This window comes from Salminus brasiliensis, chromosome 14, assembly GCF_030463535.1.
Source record: "Salminus brasiliensis chromosome 14, fSalBra1.hap2, whole genome shotgun sequence".
In the NCBI taxonomy this organism is placed as follows: Eukaryota; Metazoa; Chordata; class Actinopteri; order Characiformes; family Bryconidae; genus Salminus; species Salminus brasiliensis.
Window position 1 is genome coordinate 32,214,612 of NC_132891.1, and position 23,495 is coordinate 32,238,106.

At 42.3% G+C, this 23,495-nt stretch overlaps 1 protein-coding gene across 11 annotated transcripts in view; it reads left to right on the forward strand.

Moving 5' to 3' along the window:
* The window catches only part of map7b (microtubule-associated protein 7b), a 47,787-nt gene extending 24,292 nt beyond the window's left edge, over positions 1-23,495 (forward strand). For 3 of the 11 annotated variants that reach the window (XM_072696498.1, XM_072696494.1, XM_072696502.1), the window contains exons 4-19: positions 566-729; positions 1,988-2,102; positions 4,796-4,906; positions 5,209-5,313; positions 7,114-7,230; positions 11,754-11,935; positions 13,621-13,763; positions 14,558-14,877; positions 14,989-15,139; positions 15,964-16,123; positions 16,330-16,434; positions 16,558-16,599; positions 16,932-16,986; positions 18,395-18,512; positions 19,793-20,009; positions 21,158-23,495. In XM_072696498.1, the coding sequence (XP_072552599.1) occupies positions 566-729; positions 1,988-2,102; positions 4,796-4,906; positions 5,209-5,313; positions 7,114-7,230; positions 11,754-11,935; positions 13,621-13,763; positions 14,558-14,877; positions 14,989-15,139; positions 15,964-16,123; positions 16,330-16,434; positions 16,558-16,599; positions 16,932-16,986; positions 18,395-18,512; positions 19,793-20,009; positions 21,158-21,178 (2,126 nt within the window). In that variant the 3' untranslated portion in view covers positions 21,179-23,495. Of the gene's footprint in view, positions 1-565; positions 730-1,987; positions 2,103-4,795; positions 4,907-5,208; positions 5,314-7,113; positions 7,231-10,436; positions 10,455-11,753; positions 11,936-13,620; positions 13,764-14,557; positions 14,878-14,988; positions 15,140-15,963; positions 16,124-16,329; positions 16,435-16,557; positions 16,600-16,931; positions 16,987-18,394; positions 18,513-19,792; positions 20,014-21,157 lie in introns of all 11 variants that reach the window. The other 8 variants (XM_072696496.1, XM_072696497.1, XM_072696495.1 and 5 more) reach the window with 8 other exon arrangements.

The window sequence follows — 23,495 nt, forward strand, 5'->3', positions numbered from 1 at the left end:
TCATGACGTTACAGTGGCTAGAACGCTAATGACACGTTAAAAAAATGAAATTTTAATTAATGGCCTTCCTTGATCCTTTCTTGACCCGGCATGTTTTTATTTTATTATTATTATTATTTTATTTATTTAATTAGCTGAAATTAACCTAATTGTTCATATGAATTAATATTAATATCAGTCTTTAATGAGTAGTGTTACATGTAAAGTTTCGTGACGCACAGTGGTTCATTTAGTGTTGTGTTTATACCCGACCACACGATAGCAGTGTTGTACTGTCTTCAGATCCCACTGTACTGATCGGGTACCCCCCCCCCCCCTCTTATACTGTGACAGCTTTTCCAAAAAAAAAAAAAAATATATATATCATCTTGCTCACAGTATCATGATATATGACAATTTATCACATCACAACTCCTGAATTGTGATGTGTATTGTATCCCCAGGATCATGCCAACACAGCTCTAGTAAGCTGCTGTTGCTGATCATGCTTCTGGTGTGTGTGTGTGTGTGTGTGTGTGTGTGTGTGTGTGTGTGTGTGTGTGTGTGTGTGTGTGTGTGTGTGTAGCTGCACGGGAGGCACAGTGGCAGGAGCGCGAGGAGCGAGCACGGCAGTTCTATGAGAAGCAACTGGAGGAGCGAAGGAGGCGTCTGGAGGAGCAGAGGATAAGGGAGGAGAAGAGGCGTGCCGCTGTGGAGGAGAAACGACGGCAGAAGCTCCAGGAGGAGAAGGTGCCCTCCACTGATATATATGTCACCAACAACATTGCGTTGTACCCATAACATAGTCTCTCTCTCTCTCTCTCTCTCTCTCTCTCTCTCTCTCTCTCTCTCTCGCTCTCTCTCTGGCCTACACATTCCTGTAATGTGTGTAAATGGAGCTCAACCTGTTCTGCAGACCTTCACACAGGTGTTCTAGGCAAAACAGCCACAGGCAAACAGCTATTAGCATTAACATCAGCCTTACGGGAATGACCAGTGTCTTGTGTGAAAGCTAGAGGAATGATGTGTGTGTTCTCCTCAGGGATGTTTGAGCCTGTTTAGCACAGTTCAGATCTAGTTAGTTTTACAAGGCTAGTGTGTGGGAATGGAAATATCTCCAGGGTGTTGCCCTCTCTCTCTCCCTCTCGCTCTCTCTCAGTGTCAAAGTCAGCAACTTTACAATGCGTTCCTGCGTCTGATAAGATCTAGTGCTTTCAGCTACTGTAAATACTGTAGTAATAATCTCAGATTATGTCCGTCCCATTTTTTTCCTCAGATTTGGTGTTTTGGTAGGCGGCCTCCTTGGTTGATTGCTTGCTTGCATGGTAGTGTGGTTGTTAACTTGGTTGGTGGGTTAATGAGTCGGTAGCTTGGCTGGGTGGTTGGTTGGTTGGTAGGTAGGTGGCTTGGTAGTAAGCTAACTCTAGAAGGGCTGGAGGGAGCTCTAGGCCCCCCAGATTGTGGTTGGTTCTTTCTTTAATTCTCCCTTTTAAGTGGCTGCCACCACAATGCCAACGCTTACATGACTGCATACCTCACACAGTTGTGTACCTTAACTAGTAGTTTAATTGTTTGGTTGGTTGATTGATTTAATTAATCTGTAGCTTGTTTTGTTGGTTAGCTAATTATTTTGTAGCATGACTGGTTAATTTGCTAAAGCCTTTGGTTCAGTGGAAGGTAGTCTGGTTTGTTGGTGGCTTGTTTAGTTGGTCGGTAGTCTGGTTGGTTGGTTAATTGGTTGGTAGCTTGTTTAGTTGGATGGCAGGCTGATTGGTTTGGTTGGTAACTTGGCTTGTTGACCATTTCTGCAGATTGTGTGAATTTGGATGAGCTGTGTTAGATAGAGCTTAGAGCATAGATTACTTCTCGGCTAGAGAGTTAGGAAAGAAATAAAGATGACCATGGTGAAGGAAACCATGCAGGCTCAGCAATTGTGGGATTGTGTGAAGCATCACTGGTATAGAGATTGTATTCACACTGTGTGCGTGTGTGTGTGTGTGTGTGTCAGGCACGCTATGAGGCTGTGATGAGGAGAACTCTGGAGAGGAGTCAGAGAACCCGGCCGAAATCCAACCGCTGGAGCTGGGGAGGAGCTCTCACCACCAGCACCTCGCACAATAGTGGTAATTGCGCACACACACACACACACACACACACACACCGGAAACCTTCTGTCCTGGTGTTTAATGATGCACTAACTATAACAATACAACAAGCTCATTGTGTAAAACACATCTGTACACACAGTGCCTGCTTAAATACCCCCTAAGTGCATTATATACAACCAGCTCGCTCCTGCTGCACTTCAGGCAGGCTCTTCTAAGAAGTCTTCACGGTTTCGTTAGCTGTGTGTACACACACACAATAGGCCAATGAAGTTCTATGAACGTCTGAGAAACTCAACCGAACCAGGACATTTATAGGAGTTGCATCAATTTACTGGAGCTGATCTTTGTTTAGTCACAGTAAACTCTGACCCTTACTTAGGTTTTCTAGGAGTTAAGTCCTCATACTGTTTGTGTGTCTCAACTTTGTGTTAATGCATCTGTGCAGCCACTGGAGTGCGTGCGTGTGTGCGCGTGCATGCATGCATGCATGCATTTTTTTTTTCTCTCTCTCTGCTCACACACATTTGCTGACTCAGGTCCATGCTTTGACTGCCCTCTCCCCTTCATGTTATGCCCGCTTCTCTTCAACTCGTGTTTTTTTTTTTTTTAAATAAATGGTCACTCTCTTGCTTTCCTTCACTCCTGTAACCTTTTATTACCTCCTTCATTTCTTCCTCTGCTCCCTCACTCTCGCTGCTCTCTCTCTCAGGTTTTGATGACTCTGCTCTCCTCCTGCCGTTGGACCTGGCTGGGCTGGAGCATTATCACGGTGCTTTTAGCCTGGCGCGCCAGCAGCGCCTGCGCACCCAATGTGAATATGACGCTCAGAGTAGAGCAGCCCCCTAGCCAGCTGACTAGCCTCAGCAGCCCTAGCACGTAGCATGAGACTGACCGTAGCCCACCAATAGAATTAGAAACAGATTGTGTCCAATAGGTAGCGTGTAGACCTTTTGAGGCCTTTTAGTAACTGCAATAGGATCCCATTGATATGTTAGCTTTAGCATTATATATATATTATATTTTTAATATTAAGATTATATATTAAGAACTTTAGTAGCACAAACCTGATTTGGTGTGCCAATCTCTGGAGTAGCCTTGGGATGGTAATTGATACAGTTGCATGCAAAGGTTTGGTTACCCCCTGGTGTTTTGATCTCCAAAACGCCATACAATTGTAAAGAGGGGGAAAAGGGAAAGGAGCACCATGCAAGAGATCTGACCTCTCTGATATCTTTTACAAGCTTTTTAGGGCTATGGTTTGTTCACAAGGGGTTACCGAGTGGTCCACTGGACTAAGGCAGTGATCCGAGGATCACTGGTATTTGCCATCAACAGCTAGAGTCGGAGGGAGCACAATTGGCCCTGTTCCCTCAGGGGTTCAGGGGTGGGTTGATTGCATGTCTTCCCCACATCGCTCAGAGCTGGGGAGCTGGGCCTTCCTCTGAGCATGCTGGCTACCTAGTGATGCTGCATCAGTTCAAAATGAGGAGGTGGCTGACTTAACATGCATCACCCTTGTAGTGTTGGAGGGTTGCTATTGGTGGTGGGGGGTGTAATTAGCCTTGCAAGTTGGGTAGAAAATGGAGTAAAATTAGACAAATTAAATAAAATTAGTGAAATGGCACAGATTGTCCTGAAGGAGAGGAGTGCTTTCCAAATGATTGTAAACGACCACTGGATGTTAACAGTGTAACTTCCCATCTGTGTAGGGTGTAGTCAGCATTATGTTCAGTAATCTAGGAAAGTAGCCCAGTAAGACTTTGTCCTTCCTAGCTGAATTTGGATCGTGATAACATTGTTTATCGCAATGTTTCTGCTGCCGATAATCGCTTGTCTACATTTGCATAATTGTCCAAGGTTACTCTAGAGTGGCACGTATATGGAGTGTGGAGATAACCAAGGTTAAGCGGGTTTGTCACTTTGAGAGCACTCAGAGTTCACAAGGTGTAGTCATCTTTAGCAGTCTCTAGCCGTAGCTGTAGCCCGTTATCATTATCGTTATCATGTTTTCCATCAAACAAAATAATTAGTTTGGGGGAAAATCAAACGAACATGAGTGATCACTTGATCCAGGTGCGTTCAGTCCGGGGGTGCTAAGCTACCATTGCTAACAAACCCTGCATTTGTGTAAATTAATTTTTGAAGAGCAGTGTAGTAAAATTGCATAAACATATAACTTTAATGAAAGCATTTAAGCTGATATTTAAGAAACTTTGCAGGAGATATGTGTGATGCATGGATTGATTAAAGTAAATCTTTGTTTTTAAAGACTGCTGGAAGTCCTGTCAAGAATCAGTGAAAACGTGATGATTATAAGAGGGCAGAAAGACATTTTTGGGAGTTATTTTAAGGAAATGACACTGGTGACTAGTCTAACGTCAGGGGTTTTCAGCAACGTTAGCCTAGCATCTCTCGTTTTAGACACCAAGCATAGCTTGGCTGATCGACTGCATATGGGGCAAAAAACTATTCATGTTTATTTGATTTTTAGCAGAAATACTCCTTATACCTCACTGTTTGCCAACTCCTCCACATTCTAACATATGGATATGAACTCCATTTCCCATCTCTCTGTTCAGTCATCTCTCTCTCTCTCTCTCTCTCTCTCTCTCTGCTCTTGAGTAATTTAACCTGGTTATCTGTTCACTGCTTCTACACAGCGTGTCCTGTTTTGCGTCTGATGTCGTTGTCTCTGTGTGTGTTCGTAGATGTTGACAGAAGGTCAGTCTCCACCATGAATCTGTCCAAACACACAGACCCAGTCATAACCAAACGTTTGTCCTCCTCTTCCGCTACGCTGTTAAACTCCCCGGACCGAGGTAACCACGCAAACACACTCCCAAACCACACAACCCATACCTCCAAAACACCGATCCATACCTTCTTGTCATGTGTACAGTTCTGTTTCTCCCTGTGTTTTCACTCTTGCCTTGCGTTGGCCGTTCAAAATGTGTTACTTGATGTTTCATACTGTGCAACGTTGTCCTGGAGGTTCATGGAGGTAGCTGGTGGTCTATGTAGATGTTCCCATCAAAAACTCAACTGTGTATCAACAGAAATCCCATCCTAAATCTGTGGTTAACGGGCGTGCCGTTGTTGTGTCTTGTGCTGTTGATCTAAGCCTTACAGAAGCGGACGTCCCTCTCCTCCTCATGCCTAGTCAATAAAGTTCAGTCTAAAGCTCGAGGTTCCAGAGAGAAGATCCAGCAGCAGGACAAGCCCACAGGTGGACTAGGGGTTCAACCCAGCAGTTCTTTCTCTCCCTTCTCTCTCCCAGGAAATGCACGTTCACTGCATACACACAGAGCCGGCTGGAGTCCTGGGACGGGATTCGCTTTTCTAGAGTGCAGTGCTCAAAAGTAGTGATTAGCAGTCTTGGGACAACATTTTCACACACCGTACCGTACTCTGCTGTTCCATACCTGGCTAGTGCGCCCCCAAAACCGCAAAGTCCTGCTGCTTTATAAACTTCCGCTGATGCAGCATCTCTAGATAGCCTAGCACGCTCCGAGGAAAGCGTGGCTCCTCAGCTCCGATACAACAGCTGACAGAGGCCTGTACTGATGAACATCACACTGAGAGTGATGTGGGGAGGAAGTACCATCAGCCCTCTCCTGAGAGAGCAAGGCCAATTGTGCTATCTCGGACTCTGGCTGCTGATGGCGAGCAGCATGACACGGGATTCAAATGATCATATGATCATCAGCCATCCTTGGATTATAGGGGTAGTGCCTTAGTCACAGGACACTGGACCACTGGAAGTCCTATTTACTTAATTGTGTCCATCAGAAACACATAACCATTATAGGCATCAATAACAACCAGTTTTACAAATTAAAATCATATACTTTGTTAAATATATAATTTTAATTATTAATTTAATTACTTATAATTTTTTATATATATATATATATATATATATATATATATATATATATATATATATATATATATATACACACACACACACACACACACACACACACACACACACACACATACATACATGCATGGTGTCCCAAGACTACTTTTCAGCACTGTAGCTCAGTTTCATTTGTTGTCTTTTGTCTTTTCCTTTTACCCTGCCCACCTATATTTGAATATTAAATGGCCCATATCATGAAAAAACTATTTATTATTCTTGTTTATTATTATAAAAAAATATGAAATAGTTTGCAGCCCCGAACAGACAGTCCATATGTGGGAGATAAGCTGAAAAAAAAAATGTCATACAAGATGCCCAGTTCATTTACAGTGTATTTCCCTATTCAGCTTGTAGTCCCGCCCATTCACACTGAAGGTATATAAATAAGGCAACAGCCAATCAGGTTTACTCATCATATTCAAGTGGGCATCTTAACAAAAGCAGCCTGGACTGGGTTTCTCAAAAGCATCTTGGCACTGAAATGATTTCTGGATGGTAGAGCAAGCATCATGCTGTACACTCCCTCTCTCTCCCTCTCTCTATGTCAAATAGGATATTGGAAATACTGAAAATGGGCCCTTTAATATTTGATTATTGTTCATCTACAATAATCAAAATGCTCCATATTCCCTGCTCCAGCTAGTGTTGTGGTGAATGTGTGTGGAGGAAATTACAGCGGGGTAAACCATGGCATGTGTTTACAGACTGGCTGGGTGGTACACTGGTCCGGAATGCTTGTTTTGAGAGGGTCTGTCATCCTCAAACGCTCTAACTCCAGCCTCTATCTGTACTAGCTTTGACTGACGGACACAGGGTCATTGTGCAGTTCACTGATTTTGACGATGTTGACTTGGTGTGTTGAATGGCATGTTGCGAAACATTGTATGCAGTCCAACAGTGCATGTATTCCTGGCACATGCTGAGGTCAGTAGGCTGACTTGCCTTGTGTTTTGCACGTGCATGTGATGGCTGCATCACTGTGTGGCATGATCGGCTGCATCCTTTGGTTCCTAATGCTTGGGCTGTTCTCACTGTTTCCATGGTTTTCAAAAAAAAAAAACAGCATCTAACTGGTGGATAAATGTTTGTGCTGTGTTTCAGGTATGCGTCGGATGCCGCTAACCCCTTGGGAGAATACTGTAGTCAACCGCTTGCAGGCGCCAACTCACTCCTACCTGGCTAGAAGCCGCAGCGCTATGTCGCTGTCCGGAGACGCAGGTAATGATCGTCCTGGCTCTGCTGTGTTGAGGTGAATGAAGTGAAACGGGGCTAAGCCTCTCTCCTTTCAGATTAGTGAAAAGCTGTCTATTTGTTACAACCAATCATAATATCACTTCTGCACAGGCCAGATCAGCTGGAAAGATTAATGATGCAGCCTGTCCCTGTCCTACAGAATCCTACATATTGTTACTGTCACGCAAACACCCTGTATCTCCAAAAAAAATCTTTTTTTGCTCGACAGTAACAATATTTTGGGGCTCGACTGACCTGATCTGTTTTAAGGTGATCATATAGCCTCATGTTGGACAGCTGTATCTGCATTTCAGTCATAGTCACTGGTTTATTTTCATTGATGAAATAATGGCAAAATCGCCAAACTGCTAAACATTTAAGTCAAGACGCACCGATACCAATTTGTCCTTTCCGATACCGATACCAGATTTTCAATTATCTCCCGATACCAAGTACCGATACCAACTCTGACTTAAATCCTATATATTTATAACGCTCCACTTTTACAGCTTGTATGTTTTTTTTTTAATATCTTATCTTAAATAAGATCTGGTTGAGGAACTGCACATTTAAGAAAAAATAAATTAATAAAAATAAATGAAAATGGCCACAATGCAGGAACGCATGCAGGTAGGGAAGCGTGAATCTTGCTAAGCTTCAACAAACAAGTAATTAAAGTAATTTTAAGTAATTAAAAAAAAGTTTTTTTAGAGAAGTGAGTAGTAGTATACCTTAAGTAGTGGTATATCTTAAAAATTTTGGTGTCAGAACCATAAAACCACAAAAGTACCAGTGGCTGTTTAATGGTAATAGCTGTTTATGACCGGCATAAAAGTCTGCAAACAAAAATGTATGTAAAAAAAAATAATAAATATAAAATTATACAAAAATTGTGGGCTGTCATTGAGCTTTTTGGTATCGGTGCTCTCTGTTGCTGATATTGATATTGTGTGTAAGTGCCAGTATCGGTGCAACACTACATTTTAAGTGCCTAAACAAAAACATTCAAATCAGTCCACAGTTCGGTTCTCAAGCCTAAAAGAAATCTAAAAGGAAAAAATGCTAAAAACCGAGGGAGAGAGAGAGGGAGAGATGCACAGGTAAGGCCTTCGGTTAGGAGTTACTACCACAGCGTACTCCCCCACACTTACAGCCAGTGGAAGGAGGCACTGACTGAAGCACAATAGAGAGCTTTTCAGTTAGTTGGTGTAGTACAGCGAGGAGTAGTGTGCTACGATGGGATATTGAAGCACAGAGAAAACGAACGTTGTACAGTGGGAATAGGTCTGCTGCCGAGGGAGTACCTGTAGTACTGAAGGAGTCATTGTTGTGCTGTGAATTAGTATAGCACAGACGGGACTGTAGCACAGAAAATGGTTGTAGTACTGAATTAGTGTACTGCAGTGGGATTATTTACAGAATGGAGGGAATTAGTACTACAAACACATCCAATGTACTACACTAAGAGAATTAGTGTACTACAGTGGGATTATTTACGGTACTGAGAGAATTTATGTAATACAGTGGGTATGTTTTGTAGTATTTAGAGAATTGGTGAACTCTACTGGGCATATTTACGGTACTGAGAGATTTAGCGTATTAAAGTGGGCATATTTACAGTGTAATACAAAGGCAATACCTATAGTACAGAGGAAATTCGTGTACTATGGAGAACATTTTGTGTACTGAGAGAATTATTTATTGTATTACAGAGTAAATTAGTGTGCTACAGGTGGAGTACTTGTAGTACTGAGATCAGTAGTGTAATTGCAATTGGTGTAGTTCAGGTTTAGTGAACTACAGACTGAATGCATAGTACTGAGGGATCTATTGTACTGTGAAGAGGACAAGTACTACAGATGCAGTACATATGGTACAGAATTAGTGTAGTATAGAGACAATCCGTGAACTATGGAGGGAGACTTGGTGTACTACAGTGTGATTATTTACGATACTGAGAGAATTCATGTAATACAGTGGGTATATTTGTAGTATTTAGGGAATTGGTGTACTCTACTGGGCGTATTTACGGTACTGAGAGAATTGGTGTATTAGAGTGGGCATATTTACAGTGTAATACAAAGGCAATACCTATAGTACAGAGGAAATTCGTGTACTATGGAGAACATTTTGTGTACTGAGAGAATTATTTATTGTATTACAGAGTAAATTAGTGTGCTACAGGTGGAGTACTTGTAGTACTGAGATCAGTAGTGTAATTGCAATTGGTGTAGTTCAGGTTTAGTGAACTACAGACTGAATGCATAGTACTGAGGGATCTATTGTACTGTGAAGAGGACAAGTACTACAGATGCAGTACATATGGTACAGAATTAGTGTAGTATAGAGACAATCCGTGAACTATGGAGGGAGACTTGGTGTACTACAGTGTGATTATTTACGATACTGAGAGAATTCATGTAATACAGTGGGTATATTTGTAGTATTTAGGGAATTGGTGTACTCTACTGGGCGTATTTACGGTACTGAGAGAATTGGTGTATTAGAGTGGGCATATTTACAGTGTAATACAAAGGGAATACCTATAGTACAGAGGAAATGTGTGTACTATAGAGAACATTTGTGTACTGAGAGAATTATTTATTGTATTACAGAGTAAATTAGTGTGCTACAGGTGGAGTACTTGTAGTACTAAGATCATTAGTATAATTGCAATTGGTGTAGTTTCGGTTTAGTGAACTACAGTACAGAATACACAGTACTGAGGGATGTACTGTACTGTGAAGAGGACAAGTACTACAGATGCAGTACATATAGTACCGACAGTATTAGTGTAGTACAGAGAGAGTCCGTGAACTATGGAGGGAGACTTGGTGTACTACAGGTGATACACATACAGTACTATACAGAACTATTGTACTAATTGTGAAAGAAAGGGAGGGAGAGAGCGAGAGAGCATGCCGAAGAGAGAGAGAGAGAGAGAGAGAGAGGTGGATATTATTGGATGTCTCTGTTTGGCAGGATTACTCTTTCTTTCTAAAACAAACCGTTCTTTCAGGGGTTCTCTGTGCCCTGTGGTGTTACCACGGTTACAGCCATGCCTAGTTACTGTTGGCTTGGTGTTACACTAACGTGTGTGTGTGTGTGTGTGTGTGTGTGTGTGTGTGTGTGTGTGTGTGTGTGTGTGTGTGTGTGTGTGTGTGTGTGTGTGTTTACCCTTGTGTACAAAGGCCGTCTTTGCTGCATGTGTGAGTAATCATTAGACTCTTATGCTACTTAACCCTATTGGTGTTGGGCTGGCTGTCTCGGAGTGTGTGTGTGTGTGTTAAATACACTCTCACAGTGTGTATTTGCTTACTTTTGGCATTATGTCACTGAGTGTAGTTTATAACTAACAAAATGGGCTTAAATGTGTTAAATTGCAGAACTCCATCTCTGGCTACTAGAGCTGCACAATATATTGCATGTTAATCAATATTGTGATGCCGGCTTTTGCAATACTGGCTTTTGCGGTATCGCAGAAGACCAATTCATGCAAATGGGGGCATCCTGATTAACCCTTTGGAGTTTAGGCATTTTTCTATTATTTTTTTTCTAATATCCTTTTAAATAAAATTCAAATTAAAAGCACTGGTTTATATAAGAAGTTTATAAGATACGTTTTACTGTAGAGTTTATAAACAGTGAGAGGAAGAAGAGTGTCCATTGGTCAGTTTTACACAAAACCATAGATGGACACACAAATTCACCAATTACAGGCGAGAGGCAGATTACAGACATACAAATCCACCAGTTAGACGGGACGAGCGGCAGAGACGAGTACCTTGACTCGTCTTCATGGCCTCATAACTCTGGATGTGAGTCTCGTGTGATCTAAATTTCAGCTCTACGGATTCTGGAGATCATGTTTCTGCACTGTATTATTGCAAAGATATTAATACAAACCTCAAGAAACATCACATTTCACATGCTGGCACATTTGTAGACTCCAGAGGGTTAAATGAGAGACTTCTGGGGGAGTTGGGATTGAGGGATTGTGGTGTTCCAGCAAATTCTCATTATTTTGATTGTACTATGGCACAGCAGTGTGTAGTGGTGTAACTGCAGTAGTACTGAGGAAATATCGTGCTCAAATTGTGCAGCCCTATTAGTTTTAGGCCAGCAACAGGCCACACCCACCTAACATTTGGCCACACCCACATTTGTGAGCATCATACTGGCAATCTCAGTAATACTGACCCTTCCCCTCAGGGATAACTGTAGTTGCTGCATGCCTTTGTAGTGCTTTGTAGACGCTAACACACTTTCTCTTTCTTTTCCTCCCTCTCTTTTTTCATAACACACCTCATTTTCCTCTGTCTCTTTCTTTCGTAACACACCTTCCTCTCCTCCTCCTCTTCCTTCTCCTACTCTTATTTTTTGTTTTTGGTTAAACTCACTTCTGTTATCCATACCTCCCCACCCTTCCCTCCATTCCCTCCTGTTTGATACATGCATTATCTGCCCACATGGCCTGGTTGGCTGCTTAATCTTTTACCCTGGTTCAGTGACCCCCGTTTGTCCTCGCTCAGCTTCCTGTCACCCAATGAGCTCGCTGTCCTTCAAGTCCCTGCAGTCACGCAGTGCCGAGCGGCCGATCAGGGCAGGTCTCGGCCTCGAACGACCAATCCGAGCCGGATACGTGGGCCCGGACACCATCCCCCGCAGAAAGACGACGCACAATATTCCGGTAAGTATCTGATAGGGTTGTGGTTGGACGTTTATGTACACTCATCATGGACATGACTGTTATGGCTATATTGGGCTTTTAGGGACATCATTGAGCTGCTGTTTTAGGGGGGTAGAATGAGTGACGACACCTAATATAATAATAATAATAATAATAATAATAATAATCATCATCATCATCATCATCAAGAATTTGGTCACAAATTTTAACTTTTGCATGTTTTCTGAACTAAACACAAGGTCAGAATTAAACATGCAGGATCAGAAATGTACATATACAGTCATGTTCAGCTTCCTATATATAGGAAACCATTATGTTCTCTTCTAAAAGTCCAAATCATCAAATAATACATTGAAAATCTTCACATAGAATAAGACCATTTTATATGAACCTTACACCATCTTCAGTATGTAATTTACCTTTGATTTTGTTCCATGGGCTGCAATTTGTGGCATCAGGTTGCCACTGATCTCACAGCCCTGCTAGACCATGTTGCTCAGCATCTAATTTCTCTTTTAAATGATGTTTTCTCACTTCATCTCCCAGACCAGTAGAAATGACTTTCATTGTACTTTGACAGCACTGGATTCCTCCTCATCCTCAAGATGGCAATTAATTTTAGCAATGCTCAATATCATTACATTGGAACTTTTGGTTGCATGGTGCTTGGAGTCTCTCTAATATATTCTCTAGACAATTTAAGTTTATTTTTTTATTTTTATAAAAACAAAACATCTTCCTATTTATCCACATGCCAATAGGTCCATCTCTTTGCTCTTTTGTTTATTTTATTTTTTGTGTACTGGCCTAAGTGGAAATTCTGTAGTCCACCAACACACTCACAACACAGCTTTTTATTTATTTATTATTTTTTAAAATATATAAATAATTTTTATTAATTCTGTTCAGACGTAAGTAAGTAAGTAACAACTGCAGATTCCAAGATCATCATTTTTGTGACCAAAAAAAACTTTTATCTCCATTTTTGAGTTTGTGATGAATGAACCAATAGAAATGCTATAAAGTGACTCTGTTGACTTCCACTGAAATTTAGAAAATTGTCATTTTTGAAATAGGTATGTACACATTAGTGGAAGTTCTTTAACCATGTGTTAACCATTAACCACCAGCTAGTTGTGTTCTGCATCAGGACAGTATGTGGATTAGAATAATCCACATTAAAAAGGTGTCAGTGCACCATAAATGTACATATTTAAATCTGATTACTTGAACACCTCCTCCAGGAGTAGGACTGTTAGCAAGACTATATATTGTACATTTATTTTTTTCTTCTTTAAATTGTAGGGAAACTGCCATAAACACACCATGACGTAAAATATGAGCAAAAGTACAGTTCTGGTAGTCCGGGTTTGAACACCACACTAAATGAACCACTGTCTGGCACCAGTCTTTACATGTAAAGTACTTATCATTAAAAATGATGCAACACAGTCATTTACATTACGCCATAACTTATAAACAACCGTCATAGTTGGTGTCATGAACCACAGCATGCAATATATATATATATATATTTTTTTTTTTTTTTTTTTTTTTTTTTTTTTATGTTGATTATGATCAGTTGTTTTTTCTACAGTTGTAAAGTGTAACGACTCAAGGACACAATAACTGTATAAGTGACTGCTGTGTTTATTTGTTGAACTGTGTGTGTTTTGTGTCGTCAGTTTGAGCGGAAGGATAAGGACTACGTGAGAAAGTCCTGGAGTAATCTGTCCTACCCCACTCCAATACTAACTCCAACACCCACTAAGAGAGCGCCCTCACCTGGCAGCCAGCGTGGAAGAACCAGTCAGCCATTGTCTGTCAGGTACATGCATAGAAACACAAGTTTAGAGAAGCAGTAAAGGATTTTTATTAACAAATTATGATGTTGCAAAGCTGTTTTACAGAAATATGGTAATAAGACAAAAACCTAAAACTTGGGAGGAACCAAGACTCATTTGGACTCATCCTCATCTGGTTGAAACCACTTATGTTATTGATTAGAAGTATAGAATATTGAAAGTAATTATAGTAATGGTGGTGGTGGTAGTAGCAGTAATAATAATAGCAGCTGTAGTTGATGGTAGAGGATGGGCAACTAATCCAAAGCAGGTAGCAGTAGCTGGAGGGTGAGCAGCTGGTCTGTGTCAAACCTCCAGGACTGTCAGGCCAGAAGAACTATGAAGAAGGTAATAAGAAGGAATTAGTTCAGTTTGGACTCACGGGTGGTGTTACTGTCAAAGTGTTGGCCCAGTGTTGACCAGGGGTCCAAAACTGGCCTTGCGATGTCTGGGTGGATAGGATGCCCCCCCCCCTTGCTTTGCACATAAAACAGCTATGTGATTTACCCTGAGCTACTAGCAGATTGTCTATTGGGATTTGTTGTTATTCTCAAAGTGTCACACCCATTTAAATGTTGAATGATTTTCCTTCAAACGTTTCTGTTCCCTGGGTCAGGTTATGTGTCCCCAGACTTTCCACAGGCAGAGTACTCAAACACGCTCTCATTAAAGGGCACCGCAGGGATGGGTGATACGACATATATAGGATCACAACACACAAACACTTCCACACTGCCCACTCTTGCATAGTTCATTGCGCAGTTGCTCTGTGTTTCAGGAATTCGACTAAACCGCCCCAGAAACCTCCCATCTCCAAAAAGTCTCGGTCACCGCCTCCGCCAGCCTCCCTGCCCCTGTCTCCTAGCAATCCCTCCCTGTCACCAGGCAACCTGCGGCCCAGCAGGGTGCAGTCCGAGAGCCCTAGAGTGACCCCAGAGGGCGAGAAGGGCAGGAAGCAGGACGAGGGAGTTAAAACTGAGGCAGAGGGGGGCAAGAAGGAAGCAGTGGAGGCAAGAGGACAAGAAGAGGCGGAGCCTAGAGCAAGCACTGCCAAGACTACAGCAGAGCCCACTGCCCCTAAAGCAAACACAGCTAGTGGTAAGAGCACACCCCCGCTATTGCGTTCACACACATGCCTTAGGGCTGCTAAGAAGTCCGTTCCTTCAATCACCTCTTCGTCTCTCCGTGTGTGTGTGCCTGTGTCTGTAGAGAGTGTGGTCAGTCCTCCAGCTGTCAGAACCACTGCAGGCACTACGGACCCAGAAGAGGCTTCTCGACTGCTGGCTGAGAAACGGCGGCAGGCTAGAGAGCAGAGGGAGAGGGAGGAGGAGGAGAAGAGGCAGCAGGAGGAAGCTGAAAGGTGTGTGTGTTTGTATTGAGGTACATGAAGATGTATGCCTTTTTTTTTTCCCCTACCGTTTTCCACCCTAGTTTAGTCATTTCCAGTTCCCACCCACTACCTGATGAAGCACCACAGCAGTGCAGCGCTACTGAGCACCTAAACACGCTTGGAGGAAAACGCTAACTACCAACGCTGTTACATCACCTAAGCCGTCCTACTCGCCCAGAGAGGGCAAGGCCAGTTGTCTTCTCAGAGACTCCCAGCCATGGATTGCAGTGGCATCACCAGGGATCGAACTGGTACCACTTGGGAGCTCACAGTAGATGATATTTCCAGTAATGTCCTGATCTGACTTGTTCTATCAATATCTGAGTGCATCAGTATCTGCAGTATTAAGCCTGTTCTCATTCTGGTACCTTACTCCCATGTGCTGTATTTGTGCACAGTTCTATATGTGGATGTTCAGTTTGTTCTTTTGAGTAAGCCACTGGAAACCTTGAGAGGAACCAGGACTCGAGGGGAATCCATCCTTCTCTGATTGACACCAGATAGCACAACTATAAACACAAAAAAAGCTAGTTGAGTTATGGGATAGACCTGAAGCAACAGAAAACAAGATAATGGTGAACTGTGACTAGTTTGAGAGCCAGCACATGGGTTATGTAGCGAGAATGAGAATGCTCCAGTAAATGACTTTGAACCTGGACCAGGCTTTAACAGTATTTAATCAGGACCTTCCTCATAGGTTAAGAACAGGATCGGTTGATTAATTGTGTGTGTGTGTGTGTGTGTGTGTGTGTGTGTGTGTGTGTGTGTGTGTCCATGTGCACATCTATATGTAGGCGCCACAAAGAGGAGATGGCCCGTAGGAAAGCAGAGGAGAGGGCGAGAAGAGAGGAGGAGGCTCAGCGTCTGGCTGAGGAGAAGGAGGAAGAGGAGAGGCGCCTAGCAGATGAGAGGCTGCAGAGAGAGCGGGAGGAGGCAGAGCGCCTGCAGAAACAGGTCAGACATCGGACACACACACACACACACACACACACACGCCGCTGATGGAACAAAGTGAACACAACAAGTGCCTTGCAGAAATATTCAACCCTTGTTGTGGTGGTGGGAGGGGGGCATACAGTTATATGGCACACACCTGCACAGGCCTCCAGTCAGCATTTGTGTGTGTGTGTGTGTGTGTGTGTGTGTGTGTGTGTTAACAGAAAGAGGAGGAGGAGTCTCGCCAGCGAGAAGAGGCTGAGCGTTTACGTCAGGAGAGAGAGAAGCACTTCCAGAAAGAGGAGGCTGAGAGATTAGAAAGGAAGAAGGTGCACTTCGTTTTTGTTTGTTGGTCAGAAATGTAGGAGTAGTTGGTGATTGGTAAAAATCTGGTGATTGATTGATTGATTGATTTATTTATTTATTTTAACAAAACTCCTCACGCTCCACAGCGCCTTGAAGAGATCATGAAACGCACACGCCGTTCTGATCAGGTACTGTAAAATAAAATGACACTATTTAAAGGTTTGTTTAAATATTCGCAAGGTATGTTTCCTAAGAAGACCCCCTTACTGTGAAGCTTTAACTATTCTGCTATTTTAGGTTCGCTCCAGAAGATGTTCACTACTTCACAACTAACATAACTTACTAACTTTTTCCATGCTTTTTTTGTATGCTGCTTCTGCTTCTATAACTACTACAAAAAAATACAGGGGTTGGGGGACCGGATGGGGGTGGAGTGGACATCTGATTGCTGTCCTTTTTTATTTCTCGCCGTGGTGCTTCATTTACTGTTAGCTTTAAGTTGTGTTTCTTTTGCGTCCAGAAAAGCACAGCCCAGAGGAATGGAGACATGAGCCAGCAGCGTGGTCAGGACTCAGGTAAGATTCTTTTGTGTATTTGTGCTTCTCATGTTTTTGGAACTCAACCCTGCAGAAAAGCAAAGCTGTGATTGTGAGGTTTTACTGCTGTAGCTTTGCTATGTTGAATACAAGAATGGAACAGGACATCACGGTGCATCGTGTCAAATTGTATTGCCATGTATTGTGCTGTACTGTATTGAAGTATCATGACTAGCGTGTTAGCTCATAGCTAAAGTGTTAGATGGGGATGCTATAAAGCATTTTACATATTGTAATTTTAAAAATGAATCTGCGTGAACACACTTAAATAAGGCACATCTTACCTGCATACTGGCAGTTCCGTCTGAGGGGTGAGGCTGGGCTGTAATGTGTCTGTGTTTTATTAAAAAAAACTAAAAAATCATCAAAATCAGACCCAACTAGGGCTGGGAAATAGGCAGATAGTTTATCATATTGTGCAGGGTTCATACGGGTCCTGGAAATCTTGGAAAGTCGTGGAAAAAAAATGTGTTCAATAGTCAAAATAACAAAATTGAAAGTACTTAAAAGTCATGGAAATTATAATGATCTCCTGTTGTCATTTTATATAATAATATAATATAAAAACCCACAAACTTTTATAGTAGTGTAATTTTTTACATGACTAAACTCATGACTAAACCCATGCATTATGTTGTTAACTAGCCAGCCTGGACAATCTTTCAGCTAGTAGCGTGGACCCAGCTTTTTATGGTAATAATAATAATAATAATAATAATAATAATAATGGTATAATTTTGGTCCTGGAATGGAGTTTTTTGGTACTTCAAATTCAAGGACTTTCCATGACTTCAAGTGTGTGAACCCTGATTGTGATCGATTTTTGTTTATATCGCACTGATTTACACTGATCAACTGCACGTTTCATTGCAAACAGTGGAATTAGACTGGTTACAGGAGAGTATTAGAATAGTAGTTTTTAAGAATCTATGGCGACTGATGCATTGTGTTTGCGATCATGTGCTGTATATCACAGTTAATATTGTGTCAAAATGTCTTTAAATATCGTGACATTATATTTTTACCATATCGCTCACCTCTAGATCCAACCATATCGTATCAGTGGGCGAATGACGAACATTGTGAATCGGTAAACCCGAGTTCCGCGTGCTCTGGGCTGCTCAGCTCCGTTTTGAGTGTGATGTGCTTAGTCGCATTAAACTTTGCCACAAGAAGGAAAAAAAGTGCCTTGTTGACATTTAAGTATCCACTTAACCCAGTATTGTTTCCACTCTGGGTGCCATCATATTCTCACCTCTGGGACAGTTTTTGTGATGTAAAACAGTAGAACGCTGAAGACTTACAGACTCCCAATTTCAGGATTGGCTCAGCGTAGTGGTGAGAACCTTTTGCTCTTCACTGATCTTCCACTCTCTCTTGAATTCAGCTCCAGGGAGTCCATCGATCAACGTTTCTTCCCCACACTCTCCCGAGGCCTCGCAGCACAGAAATGGCCACACCAATCCCAGCCTCAGCTCTCACACACTGTCTCCTGCTGCACACAGGTAAATACCACTTCTAGTGCAGGGAGACCGGAGAACTTTATATATACTTACTTATATATACTATACTTTCCAAAATGAAAGGAAACGTGCGTCAAAGATTTATTTTTAAGATTAATTTTTTACTTCTAGCTATTAAGCGCTTTTCACCTCATTTCAATAAGAACTTGCTCACTTATTAACTGTAATGCTAGCACCATTCTGCTGTAATGTGGAAGAACACTGGAAAGTTTTCCAAGTTTCTAATTTATGTAATATATGTTTATACTTAATAATACTTAATATACAAAAACGTAAGAAAACATTTGTGTGAAAGACTAGACAAATATTTCAACATTTTTAGCCATTTACCTTTATTCGCCCCCATTCAGTGAAGTCTTGTTTGGGAGCAACCTCTAGAATTTGTAAGTAATTTTCCATTTTAATGGTCCGAATAGAAAGATTTCATACTGAAAAATGCCCTCATTCACTCAACACAGAATAGCATTACATATTTCTGCACCGTAGACTGTTGTAGAAGTGAACCAAAGAGTACCAATCGCTTCCACCTGTCAGCCTCCATGAGCAGACAGGTGGGGAACTATACACTGATTTAATAAAGCTTTATTTCTTCATATCAACAAGATACATGGCAAAGGTAGTCATATTAAACATAACATAGCATTAGCTGGCCAGGACGTTAACTGCCGGCCATAGTTACCCCCAAACAAAGGTGGTGTTGTGTCGTAACTGGCTGTAACTCCAGCGTCACTCACACATCTGTATTGCCCAAAACACGTTTGCTGTAGGAGGAGGGAAATATACAGGTACGTTTTCATTATTGTAGTGAAGCCATTTTTTGGCATGTAGCTTCATTCACACTCATTTATTGAGGACTTGCTTGTTTTATAGTAAAACTGGGGGAAATGGGAAGCGGCTAGGCTCTCCATAAACCAGCTCTGGCACGACCCTGCCTCTTATGCAAAGACATGTGCAGAGCAAGTGGGCAAGTTATTTGCCTAAATTTGACATAAATTCTAGTTTCACTGGTGCAAATGGAAAAATATTTCTGCTGGACCTGATCGCTGCACTGTTTCTTTGCTCTCTTGTTGCCAGTTTCTGTTCAGAATCGAATTTCAGTGGCTTCCATACTTATTGCTTACACCAAAAAAGGAGGTTTTTAAAAGCAAAAACTACTAGCCCCCCCTACATGACTCTCTTCTGCCCTCTTCAGGATTCTTTATGCGTGTGTATCCCATTAGAGAGAGCGGTCAGTTGAGGCTTCGCCTTTTTCCATGTTTCAGTGTGAGCACCGAAGCCCAGCTCAGAGAAAATGGCATTGTCACGGAGACGCAGGCCTTTGAAGAAGTGATCAACGTGCCTGTGGTGACCAAGCTGTCCCGACAGGAGGGAGATGGAGAGGAAGAGGATGAGAGGAGGAAGGCTCCGCTGCTGGCCTTCAGGGAGAACGGCAGCACTCATAGCCTGACCGGCCTGGACGACAGCCAGACTCAGCACCAGGCAGGTGAGCTTTACTTTTCAGATGTTCCGTTGCATTACATCTGGAGGTGGGAGTGAACCACAAGCTCACCACAGTCACTATTAGTAGTAGAGATGTTTTTATCCCCGATCTGATCCTTTTAATGCAGACTGTCTTAAACTCTACCTGACCGTTCAGCTCCCAGCTCCTTCACAACTCTGCAGTCACATCACTTAGCAGGTGTGCATTAGCATTAGCCTCCTCCTCGGTTCTTAATGCGCCGCTCAGAGCTGGTTTAGACCCAAAGAAAGGAACGTGGTTCTCCGGCTGGTAGAACACGGCATTTCCTCCATAGTTTGGTTTCTATCCAGCGCTAGATCTTCAACAGTGGAGATAATGGGATCAAATGTGTCGTTGCACAACTACAACCAAACTGGATGTTTTTGGCAGCTTAGACAAAAAAATGGCAGAAAAGAAACCAACATTTTCAAGAGTTTAGATCCTCCTCTTCTGACCGATTAACAAACACACACTGTTGCTGTGTCACATTTACAGCAAGTTTAACTCTAAGCTCAAGTTTTCTCTCTTTCCCCGAACTTTCCGTTCCACCTTAAATAATGCAGCAGTTATGCTCTACTGTTTAAGGTGGAATGGAGAGTTAGAATAAGAAGCCACATATAGCTGAGAGCAGCTGAGAGTCATGTCTATTAATGGCACCCAGAGGACGCCAGATGGCACTCTGCTACGGCAAACCCTAAGGATCAGAAGTGGATTATTGGATTATAGAGATATTGATGACCGGGGGTTGTGGGTTCGATACCCGGGCTCGGCAAGCTGCCGCTGTTGGGCCCTTCACCGTCCCTGCTCCCCAGGCGCTGGAGTTGACTGCCCACCGCTCTGGGGGGTTGCTCACTGCCTCTAGTTCACTAGTATGGGTGTGTTCACTACCACAGATGGGTAAAATGCGGAGGACATATTTTGCTGTACATAGTACAGTGACTGTTATGTGCACCTTTACCTTTACCTTTTAAAAGCCATTAGTAAAATGCCTGAAGCAGCCCCCGATCCAAAGTCACTGGATCAGCTCAGGATGTCTCTACTTAACACCAAATCTGCTTCTGATCATTCCTGATTGTGACCAGTGAGCTCTTTTCTCATTTTTCTTCAACTCTTTGCTCTCGTCCTGCAGGTGATGTCTGAAAACCCCTGAGCGAGTGTTGGAAACCTTCTTTGCTTCTTTCCCTTTAAATCCCCTTCCATCGGCACTCCAGAGAAGATGCTCAGCCAAGGAGAAGCTACCCAACTACACACCACTCTGCTTCCCTTCTCCTGACAGCGTGGAAAAGCTGTCCTAAAGGTCGCTCGTGTGCTTCCTGCATTCTAGCTTCTGCCTTGACCCTCTTACAGACTGAAGCTGTAACGTTCCAGGAACCTCAAGAGTGGTAGTGGCTCAAATCATTTATCTACTGGTAGTGTGGGGGGTGTGTGTGTGTGTGTGTGTGTGGGAGGGGGCAGGGGGAAGATGTTGTGGAAAGGGCAGGTTTGTCTAAAACCTGTGGATTTAAATCAGCTGTAAAGTCTGATCTGATACTTGAAGATTTTTCTTTTTTTGTTGTCGTTATTGTTGCTGTCGAGGTAGCCTTCGGTAAAGTGCTAACCATAGTGACTCTGTCGGATGGTGAACGAAGATTGTAAGATTTAGGTGAATCTTATGTAAAACGGACTCGTTTTGCTCTCGGTAAGCCAGGAATGGTGTGTAACATGCTGATCTCACTGCTTAGTTTTGTTATTGCTTAAGAAAGAAAGAAAAAAAAAAAAAAAAAAAAAAACAGTGAACAGCGAGTATTTTCTTTCCTCTCGTTTGTGAAGCTTTAAAATACCATCGCCTCGTTTTTCCAGCGTTCCTTTGATTTGAAAAAGCCTTCTCCATAACCTGACTGATGGCTTGAGAATCCAAAGACCCTCTAAACACCATACAAAGTGTAGTCAGGGTTTGGTCTAATTGGACTGGATTGGATTTGAATAGTTTTGGACAAACATTAGCACCAAAGTACCAAACAGAAACCTCCTGACTGCTTTCAGTGGGCTTGAGGCCTTCTTATTTGAGAAGGCTTGGACTACTCTAACCACTGACCTCCACCACCATTGGAATGGATTCTACACCTGTAGACATCAGAAGGGAGAATTCGGCAGTGAAACGGTCGTTTAAATAAAAGGAAACTGATGAATTTCATATTTGGTATTTTTCAGAATATAAGGTAGAATCAATGAATGTGGAATGCTGCTACATAGAACTTCCCTTTGCCTTATCTGACCATGAAGGATGAGGTGGGTCAGCAGTTTATCCCTCTGCTAGTGGGTCTGTCGTTTGGTTTAAGGGCTTATTTACCCCTAGTGTCAGATCTGACACACGTATATGCATGCACTCTTTAAAGACGTATTAAAAAGGCTGCTGTGAGGGGTTCTTTGAGTGATGCCATGGAATATGGAGTGTAAAGAACCTTATTAATAAAAAATAAAATGGTTCTTTACACCTTTAAAAGTTATGAAACCAAAAGTGGCATCACCCAAGGAATCATTCGAAGCATCTTAATTTTTGAGAGTGAACCACACCCAGCCAATGTGTCCCTATGGATTCGTCTCAAATACACTGTGGTAATGTACTGCAATCTACAGTTGAGGGTCACCATCCTGCAGACAATGTTAATATAAAATACTGTATATTGGGTGTACGCAGAGAGAACGATGTAAAGCTAATATATGAACACACACTGATCAGCCATATTGTTACTCCTTGGTTCTACACTTGCTGTTCATTATATCAGGTCCCATTACCCTTATATCAGGACCCCACAGGACTGACCACCACAGAGCAGGAGACATTTGGGAGGTGGGTCAATCTCAGCACTGCAGTGACCCTGACATGGTGGTGGCAGGTGGGTTAGTCAGACACAGCAGGGCTGCTGGAGTGTTTGAACAGTCCTCTGTCAGTCCTCTCCCTGTGCACTCTATTAGACACGCCTACCTAGCTGGTTGGTTGAATGTTTCTGGTTGCTGGACTGTTCTCAGTCCTGAAAAACAGGGTTAATGGAGGCTAACAAGGTATGCAGAGAAACAGATGGACTACAGTCTGGAAAGTGGAGCTGTAGTCCAAGTGTAGAAACATGGAGGTGGTGTTAATGTTATGATTGATTGGTGTGTGTGTATATTTATATATGAAGAAATGCACAGATATGTTTTTCAAAGTTGTATATTTTATTAAAACTGACCGTGGGATTTCAGAAACTGAAGCCACACAGCAAAACACTGACGGATGTCATGAACAGCGTTCATATTACTAAAACTGTAACCTGGGCTCATACACACTCACTCTCTTGGTTCTTCTTTTACTCGGCCTTCTCTTCATCTCTTCCTCATTACAGACACACAGATCCACTGAAAACACAAGTACTTTTTCTCCCCAAGCAGTCAGATCTGTATAGCATGTACAAATATTAAAAGCAATAAAATTTTGTTTGGAAAAACCA